Here is a 9,380-nt window from a genome sequence, read left to right on the forward strand (position 1 = left end):
ACCCATGAACTGGTGAGGTCATGACCTGAGCCGAAGCCGGAGGCTTAACCGACTGAGCCACCCAGGCGCCCCTGGAGTCATAGTTTAAATTTGGTGTCAGAAAAGTCGTATCTTTGTAGGTTTTTTTTTACTTTTTTTATTGTGTAATACAACATAAATTCAAAGCATATGAACCCAGTAAGAATTATACGGTATTATCCGTGTAATATATTTTTTTAATTTTTAATGTTTTTATTTATTTATTTATTTTTAATGTTTTATTTATTTTTGATACAGAGAGAGACTGAGCATGAGAGGGGGAGGGGCAGAGAGAGAAGGAGACACAGAACAGGAAGCAGGCTCCAGGCTCTGAGCTGGCTGTCAGCACAGAGCCTGACGCGGAGCTCAAACCCACGAACGTGAGATCTGACCTGAGCCGAAGTCAGAGGCTTAACCGACTGAGCCACCCAGGCACCCCTATCCCATGTAATATTCTTGCTCCAAAAAAGTTAACATCAGCAAATTTAGATAATCTGAAAATGTCTGGTGTAGATTCTTAAAACTGTCAGTATCCCTAAAAACAAAAGGCTGGAGAAGTGTTCTGGATTACTGGAGAATAAGGAGATTTAAAAATCAAAAGCAGTACAGAAGCATTGTTAAGAATTTGTGGGTGATGTTGGAGACATAATGAATAGTCTCTTCTTCCAAAACCTTTCTACAGTGATTTAGCATTTGCTGATGATCTTTGCTAAAAACTTTTTTTTTTTTAATTATTTGTTCAGTTCCAACTGAACTGGAGGCTGCTGGGGTTTAATTTTAGAAGGAACCTGGTTTAGGGGCGCCTGGGTGGCTTAGTTAGTTGGTAAGCATCTGACTTCAGGTCAGGTCATGATTTCTCTGTTTATGGGTTCCAGCCCCCCTGTTGACAGCTCAGAGCCTGGATGGAACCTGCATTGTATTCTGTGTCTCCCTCTCTCTGCCCATCCCCTGCTTTCTCTCTCTCTCTCTCTCTCTCAAGAAGGAACCTGGTTTATTCTCACAAGAGTCCTAGATATATCATAAAGAAGCATGCATGGATTTGAAGTTATTTCTTAAGTGTTAATTGTTAACTCACACCTTCAACTAAGCCTCAGATTTCCTCATCAGTAAAGTGAAGATAATCTACTCAAATCTATATGTGAAAATGTTTTTGTTGCCATAAATTGATATGTAAAATAGTTAAAGGTGAGTTTTAAATCAACACAGCATGTACCTGAACACTTGGGCAATATGCAAATAAATTTTGCACTTAAGGGGCCCCTTCAGACATTTTAAGGTATATTTATTTGGACTGTTTGGATTTAAGTAATTTTCTTCTACTTCCAGCAAATTCAACATCCAACAGCTTCCTTAATAGCCAAAGTAGCAACGGCCCAGGATGACATAACTGGTGATGGTACCACGTCCAATGTCCTAATCATCGGAGAACTACTGAAACAGGCGGATCTCTACATTTCTGAAGTATACATATTCTTGTGTTTCTGTCATAGTTTATGTAAACCAGAAGTAATGTGAATTTTATGTACATCCATTGATGTGTTAATAGTAGCTGAGGCAATATAATAGAATGTAAAGAGCAGGGGGCTAAATCTTGGAACCAGAGCCTATATCCTCATCTTATACAACTTTATTGTGATCCTGGACAGATTAAAGAACCTACGTCAGCCTGCAGGGTTTTTTATTTAATCTAGTGGCAGTACACATGATTTATATATGTCTATAACATAGATTAGTAGTTGAGATCTAGAAACTGGATATTCAGAACAAAGCATATTTACAAGGAAAAAGCCAATTAAAATGTAAATTTAAGAATTACACAACTTTATTTAGCGAGTAGTTTGAAGGTTAAAGCAAACCATAGTAGTGACCTAATGACAAGAAATTCCCAGGAAGAGAGGAAAAGCAGACCCTTGGTCTCCCTGTTTGTTTTTGTTAGTAAATGAGGTGAATTGAGAAGATAAATGGTCCCCCTGAGCACAGTTCTGAGTTTGGAGCATTGTTCCTTGTGGTTTGCACAGTGAACATCCAAGTGTGCTTTATAGTTCCCTTGGCTTTGACTCTGTGCTAGAGCAATGTCTGTTCTTTTCCTCTGCATTGAAAGGTCTATTTATCCTTTTAAATGTATTCAGAAAATCAGCACATTATATTGTATTAAAGCACATGAGTAATCCAGAATATTCCTTTAAAAATTTACTTTGTCATCTAACTGATGAACCTCAGTGTTAAGATGGTTATATAATTGTTCGTTTGTAGGGGCTTCATCCCAGAATAATAACAGAAGGATTTGAAGCTGCAAAGGAAAAGGCACTTCAGTTTTTGGAACAAGTCAAAGTGTGCAAAGAAATGGATAGAGAAACACTTATAGACGTGGCCCGAACGTCTCTACGTACTAAAGTGCATGCTGAGCTTGCTGATGTCTTAACAGAGGTATGTTACATCAGGCAATTATCTGGTATGGTTCACGTCTACCGAAGATCCCTGATATACTTCCTACTTTCCTATCCGAAACCTTCCCAGTGCCAGGGCGCCTGGGTGGCTCAGTCCTTTGAGTTTCCAACTTTGATTTTGGCTCAGCCCTGAACACTGGGAGCACGAAACATTAGGAGTCTGCTTGGGGTTCAAACATTTAAAAAAATAAAATATTCACAGTGTCATGCATGTGAAATAAGTAGTTTCCTTTTTGTGGCAATGAGTAGCTGATGTCTGTTCCTAAAATGTAAAATGAGAAAATCAAATAATAGTATACCTGACCAGGTTATAAAGATATAATCAGAGTTTCCATTAAAGGTTTATAAACATGGAGATTTTATTATGGAAAAACTCGTCAGTGTTTTTAATAAAATAGTAGGGATGTCAGTGGTTCTTTGCATAATTCTAAATTGAGGTGTCTAGAAATGTAAATGACTTCAATCCTTTACAAATAATGTATTCTGTTAGCTCATAGAGAATGGCTTAGATCAGAGATTTTAAAGAAACTGTACACTTCTCTGAAGAGCAAGCAACATAAGTGTCTGGACTTCTGCAAATCAAATTCATCTAATGGTTATGCTGCTGTTGTAGGCTGTGGTGGATTCCATTTTGGCCATTAAAAAACAAGATGAACCTATTGACCTCTTCATGGTTGAGATCATGGAGATGAAACATAAATCTGAAACTGATACAAGGTAGGTGGTAGGATGCTATGAAGTCTTTATGGTATGTTTACATATTTACAGGCACTTTTTATAATAATCTGTTTCCATTTTTGTGGGGTTTGTTTGTCTTTGAATTCCTGTGTATTGCCTAGGTGAATATTTAGTTTGCTCAGTAGCATTTCCTCTTGAAAGGAAGTTACGGTATGATGTGTTTATAGTCAAAATGATTCTGAAAAGTGAGCTGCATCAGTGATTTATTGAACTGTGGGATACAAAGCATAATAGACTGTTGGGGAATTTAAAATATTATATTTCAATGACCAAGTTCAAAAAGTTTTTTAGGAGCACCAGGGTGGCTCAGCATCCAACTTTTGGTTTCAGTTCAGGTCATGATCTCCCCGTCTGTGAGTTCAGGTCCCACATCAGGCTCAAGCTAGCAGTTCAAAGCCTGCTTGGGATTCTTGCTCTCCTCTCTTTGCCCCTCCCCCCCACATGCACGCATGTTATGCTCTCTCTCAAAATGAATAAAGAAACTTTAAAAGAAATATGTTTTAAAGGAGGTAATCACAATATGATAGCCTATGAATAGCAACTATTTCTCTGCAGAATTTTCTGTACAAGGTAAGGGTTGTTACTTTTGTTTGAATGGGTTGTGTTTTTTATGTTCTAGATTTTGCTTTTTGAAAATTGAACCTGCCTGGGTTTCACCCAAAAGTCTTGTTCAAAAACTCAAGAAATAAAGTTGTGTGAAAATACCAATATAATCTCAATTCGGTGTTTGAAATTCGTTAGTATGTGTTATATATCTTTTGAAAATCAATAACAATATACATTATTATGTATTTTAACAGCTTAATCAGAGGTCTTGTTTTGGACCATGGGGCACGGCATCCTGATATGAAAAAAAGAGTGGAAGATGCATACATCCTCACGTGCAACGTGTCATTAGAATATGAAAAAACGTGAGTCTATCACCCCTTACAAATGGAGTAGAGAGGTGGAGGAGCTTGGTATTTTGGGCAGGTCACTTGTTAGATTACTCTAAGGATAGTAATGCCTCATTTGGGTTTGGGTGAAAATTACAGAAAATAACTTCTGAGAACATTCCAGGGATAGGATTGGAATTCTGTAACTACTTGTTAAATCTCATGACTAACCCAATCACTTAGGCTGTTTATCTTCTCAAAAAATAAACCTTTCCCTCCCCACCCCCAACTTTTTTTTGAATAGAGAAGTGAATTCTGGCTTTTTTTATAAGAGTGCAGAAGAGAGAGAGAAACTTGTAAAAGCTGAAAGAAAGTTCATTGAAGATAGAGTTAAAAAAATAATAGAACTGAAAAAGAAGGTCTGTGGTGATTCAGATAAAGGATTCGTGGTTATTAATCAAAAGGTGAGGATGGAGTTTTGCTTTATAAATGAGTCTGTATCGTTCGTCGTTATTTTTAAGGTGACTTATATTAAAACTAACTTGTTTTTGACACAGGGAATTGACCCCTTTTCCTTAGATGCCCTTGCAAAAGAAGGCATAGTAGCTCTGCGGAGAGCTAAAAGGAGAAATATGGAAAGGTACGGACCCCGGGTTTTCTTGGGGATGCAAATTTTACTTATTTTGCAAGTTAACTGTTAACTTCTTGCTTTTTTCTTCTGTTACTGCATTTTTCTTTTTTATTGGTATAAAATAATACATAATATAAAATTTATCATTTTACTCATTTTTTCACATTGTTACATTCATGTTCTTGTGCAACCATTATCATCATTGCTAGAACTTTTCCATCTTCCCAAACAAATTCTACTCATTAAATAATAACTTTGTTTCTCCCACTCCTGGTAACTTCTGTTCTACTTTTCTCTAAATTTGGTACCTCATGTAAGGGAATCATGCAGGATTTGTCCTTTTGTGTCTGGCTTCTTCACATAGCATGGTACTGTCAAAGTTCATCCATGTTGTATATAGCGTGTTAGAATCTCATTTTTTTTTAATTTTATTTATTTTTTTTAACGTTTTATTTAGTTTTGATACAGAGAGAGACAGAGAATGAGAGGGGGAGGGGTAGAGAGAGAAGGAGTCACAGAACTGGAAGCAGGCTCCAAGCTAGCTGTCAGCACAGAGCCCGACGCAGGGCTCGAACTCACGAATGTGAGATCTGACCTGAGCCGAAGTCAGAGGCCCAACCAACTGAGCCACCCAGGCGCCCCTAGAATCTCATTTTTAAGGAAATAATACTTCACTGTATGGATATATCACGTGTTTTTATCCATTTATCAGTGGACATTTGAGTTTCTTCCTTTTGGCTGTTGCAATTCTGCTGTGAATATATGCTTGTTTTAGTTTTAAACCACGAAATGTGTATGTATGTACATTGCCATGTGGAGAGACTGCATGAAGGGGTTTCAGAGAACTGCTTTCCCTCAGAGCTCACCACAATAATCGGTTTTTAGCTGGTTGTTGGTGAATGGGAAGGCTTAAGTTAAAATATTTTAGAGTATCGGGGCCCCTGGGTGGCTCAGTCGGTTAAGTGTCTGACTTTGGCTCGGGTAATGATCTTGCAGTTCGTGGGTTTGAGCCCCACATCGGATTCTGTGCTGACAGCTCAGAGCTTGGAGCCAGCTTCAGATTCTGTCTCTCCCTCTCTCTGTGCCCCTCCCTTGTTTGCACTCTGTCTCTCTCTGAATCAAAAATAAATGTTAAAAAAATTTAAGAAATAGAGTATCTAATTCTGCTATATAATTCCAAAAGATTGCTTCCTAAAAATTATTAATCCCTTCAAACATAAAGCCACTTACAGGTTTCCCTTAAAACACTTCTAATATTTCAGGCTGACTCTTGCTTGTGGTGGAGTAGCTCTCAATTCCTTTGATGACCTAAATCCTGATTGTTTGGGACATGCAGGACTTGTCTATGAGTATACATTGGTAAGTGTATTTTCTTTCTGAAGATAATATAATGATTTTTGGTTTGTGAATTCTTCAGTAGTAAAAATTCATTCAAACCTAGGATCAGATTTTTGCTTTGTTTACATACATTTTGATGCTTATGTTTAGTAATGATAAGCCATTGATGGGAAAAATCACATTTCTTTTATATGAAGTAATTTATTTATATTAATGTGATTGGTGTGGTGTTCCCTTTTAATACGCTACTTATTCATCCATAAGTTTTTCTTCATTCTTTGTATAACCATATCCTGTATTTGAAAATACCTCTTTTTCACATAGGGAGAAGAGAAATTCACCTTTATTGAGAAATGTAACAACCCTCGCTCTGTGACATTATTGATCAAAGGACCAAACAAGCACACACTCACTCAGATCAAAGATGCGATAAGAGATGGCTTGAGGGCTGTTAAGAACGCTATTGATGACGGTAAGGTCCTTACTGTATTTATGTTCTTTTGCTAGTGTGAAGGCATGGCTGAATACTGTGTTCTTTTTATCAGTAATTTACACAGCCAGACACCATGCAAAAGTAGTCTTCCCTTTAAAATGCCTGTGATGGTATGCTAAGCTTTTTTTTATAGCATATCATGATTAAAAATGGATACAAATAAGTAAACTAATACCTTGCAAGAGTTTCCAATTTCTAGTTAAATTGAATCATTTTGCTATTTGATGTTTTGCTTGTACAGCTTTCAAGTGCAGTATTAAGGTTGTGGTGGTTATGCTGGATTCGCAGCAAATGAATGGCCTTATGTGTGTTTTAATTTCTTAAAAATTATTCTGCAGTTTTATTTGCTTTGCATCTTAGCATTTCTCTCTTTCTCCCCTGACAGGCTGTGTAGTTCCAGGGGCTGGTGCAGTGGAAGTGGCAATGGCCGAAGCCTTGATTAAATATAAGCCCAGCGTAAAGGGCAGGGCCCAACTTGGAGTACAAGCATTTGCTGATGCGTTGCTCATTATTCCCAAGGTTTGAATACTTTAACAGTTTTCTTAACTACATCAAAATGATTTAGCTAATGAAAGGTTTTTGACAGTGGTTTTTTTTAATAATATAAATTTTGAGTAAACAAGTTTCATTTATTTTCTCCCTAACACACCTAGAGCAAGTATCTCTCATCCAAATGTATTTAGTTCCTGTGGAAAGGAGTTGAATATCTGAAGTTTCAGATGGCAGGAGATAAACTTTTTTTTTTTAATGTTTTATTTATTTTTTGAGAGAGAGAGAGAGACAGCATGAGCAGGGGAAGGTCAGAGGGAGGGGGAGACACAGAATCTGAAGCAGGCTCTAGGCTCTAAGCTATCTGTCAGCACAGAGCCTGATGCGGGGCTCGAACCCACGAACCGCAAGATCATGACCTGAGCAGAAACCAGACACTCAACTGACTGAGCCACCCAGGCGCCCAGAGATGAACTATTTTAAGAGTTTGCATGGGGCACCTGGGTGGCTTAGTTCAGTGTCTGACTTGGGCTCAGGTCATGATCTCATGGTTTGTGCGTTCAGCCCCGCATCAGGCTCTGTGCTGCTAACTGCTAGCTCAGAGCCTGGAACCTGCTTCAGATTCTGTGTCTCTTTCTCTCTCTGCTCCTCGCCTATTCACGCTCTGTCTCTCTCTGTCTCTCAAAAATAAATAAATGTAAGAAAGAGAAAAATTAAAAAAAAGAGTTTGCAGTGTAGGAGCTATACTTGAGTACAGGCTTGCTTTTTGTTTTTATTCCCTTGTATGCTATTTTAGGGGAAAGTTTATGACCAGTGTATTGCTGGGCTTGGGGTGGGTTAATAATTTGGTTAGTAACAAATGTTTTATTTAGTTATTCTCTGAGTTGAACATGAATACTGGTCTCTCTTCATTAAGGTTTTTATTGTTTGATTTTACTAATTGGAATTATGGATGGTTCATTTATTGTAGATATGCTTATCACTTAGGGCTCTGTCTTTTAAAGGATTACGTTTATTTGTTTCAGGTTCTTGCTCAGAATTCTGGTTTTGACCTTCAGGAAACACTAGTTAAAGTTCAAGCAGAACATTCAGAATCAGGTCAACTTGTGGGTGTGGATTTGAACACAGGTAAGAGAACACAGCTGTTTGTAGGAGAACTAGGTTCAGGTGAGGTATAGTCAGGGAGGATCAAAAGTGGAAACAAAAGAATATTGGAGAAAAACAGAGTGGAAGAAAGATAACAGGTATACACATGCAGTATTTGTAAGACCTGTTACTGTCAACAGCATCATATATATTCAAGTTAATAGAAAAGGTTTCTGGAATGAGGGAGATGATAGGCCCATTTGGCCAGTTCAAGTGCTTGGCTTTACTGTGAACAAACAAGAATGTGTCTGGAAAAATAGAGATGTTCAAACATTTGGTTACCAGATAGCACATTACTATTACTGGTTGTCTTCTGCGTTAGAGATCGTACTTTGGAGCAAAATTGGACTGATTGAGGAACTTTGGAAAATGAGAATTATCAGTGATAAGCAGATCACAAAATACTCTGTTCTCTTTGCATTCTGATTTTACAACCTTCTGTGTGTGATTTTAAGAATACTGGGTTACTTTACAGGTGAGCCAATGGTAGCTGCTGAAGTAGGCATTTGGGATAACTATTGTGTGAAGAAACAGCTTCTTCACTCCTGGTAAGTTTGAGAAAGTCAAAACTGAAAAATCTTTAAGGAGTCCTCATACTCTTAATTTGGTATGTTTAATTACTTGGGGTTTTTTGTTTTCAGAAAAATGTAATCAGCTGGTAGTATAGAAACTAAAGTAGCCTTTCATGTTTGGGATGGGAAAGGAGAAACTTAATTGGATATAATTTGCACAGTTTGGGGTCTGTATGTCACATCTGAGCCATCTGATTTTCCATCCCCTTTCAGCACTGTGATTGCCACCAACATTCTCCTGGTTGATGAGATCATGCGAGCTGGAATGTCTTCTCTAAAAGGCTGAATTGAAGCTTCCCTTGTGTCATCATCATGAAGACTACAGCGATCCTAAGAATATAGCTATGGAGTTTTCGTCCAAACTTCAAATGATTTTCAAAAACATTTTCTTTTCCCATATGAAAAAACACTGACACTCAAATTCTGAAGTTCTGAAATTATAATAACAGTATTTTTTTAATTGCACTGCAGTGTACACACATTAAGCAGGCCATTTTCACCCAATGAACAGGATGTTTTGCTTTAGCTTCAGTGATCTAAAAGTACCATGTTAGACAAGTATATGTTATCTACCTTATTATTAAATGGTCCTTGAAAACATTTACTGGTTTAATAATTTCTTCTAATAGATGT

General features: G+C 37.5%; 1 protein-coding gene and 2 non-coding genes across 3 annotated transcripts in view; all 3 read left to right on the forward strand.

Annotated features, from left to right (window-relative positions):
• The window catches only part of CCT6A (chaperonin containing TCP1 subunit 6A), a 10,555-nt gene extending 1,208 nt beyond the window's left edge, over positions 1 to 9,347 (forward strand). The window contains exons 3-14 of the mRNA XM_029946417.1: positions 1,345 to 1,479; positions 2,272 to 2,445; positions 3,079 to 3,182; positions 4,004 to 4,114; positions 4,383 to 4,542; positions 4,636 to 4,718; positions 5,972 to 6,068; positions 6,372 to 6,519; positions 6,926 to 7,059; positions 8,055 to 8,157; positions 8,651 to 8,723; positions 8,961 to 9,347. Of these exons, the coding sequence (XP_029802277.1) occupies positions 1,345 to 1,479; positions 2,272 to 2,445; positions 3,079 to 3,182; positions 4,004 to 4,114; positions 4,383 to 4,542; positions 4,636 to 4,718; positions 5,972 to 6,068; positions 6,372 to 6,519; positions 6,926 to 7,059; positions 8,055 to 8,157; positions 8,651 to 8,723; positions 8,961 to 9,033 (1,395 nt within the window). The 3' untranslated portion in view covers positions 9,034 to 9,347. The remainder of the gene's footprint in view (positions 1 to 1,344; positions 1,480 to 2,271; positions 2,446 to 3,078; positions 3,183 to 4,003; positions 4,115 to 4,382; positions 4,543 to 4,635; positions 4,719 to 5,971; positions 6,069 to 6,371; positions 6,520 to 6,925; positions 7,060 to 8,054; positions 8,158 to 8,650; positions 8,724 to 8,960) is intronic.
• Positions 2,029 to 2,162, forward strand: LOC115300591. Its single transcript, XR_003912753.1, has one exon. It is a non-coding gene; the product is annotated as a small nucleolar RNA SNORA22 (small nucleolar RNA).
• LOC115300585 lies at positions 6,562 to 6,701 on the forward strand. Its single transcript, XR_003912748.1, has one exon. It is a non-coding gene; the product is annotated as a small nucleolar RNA SNORA15 (small nucleolar RNA).
• Positions 9,348 to 9,380: the final 33 nt, after the last annotated feature.

Source organism: Suricata suricatta, chromosome 8 (genome assembly GCF_006229205.1).
Source record: "Suricata suricatta isolate VVHF042 chromosome 8, meerkat_22Aug2017_6uvM2_HiC, whole genome shotgun sequence".
NCBI lineage: Eukaryota > Metazoa > Chordata > Mammalia > Carnivora > Herpestidae > Suricata > Suricata suricatta.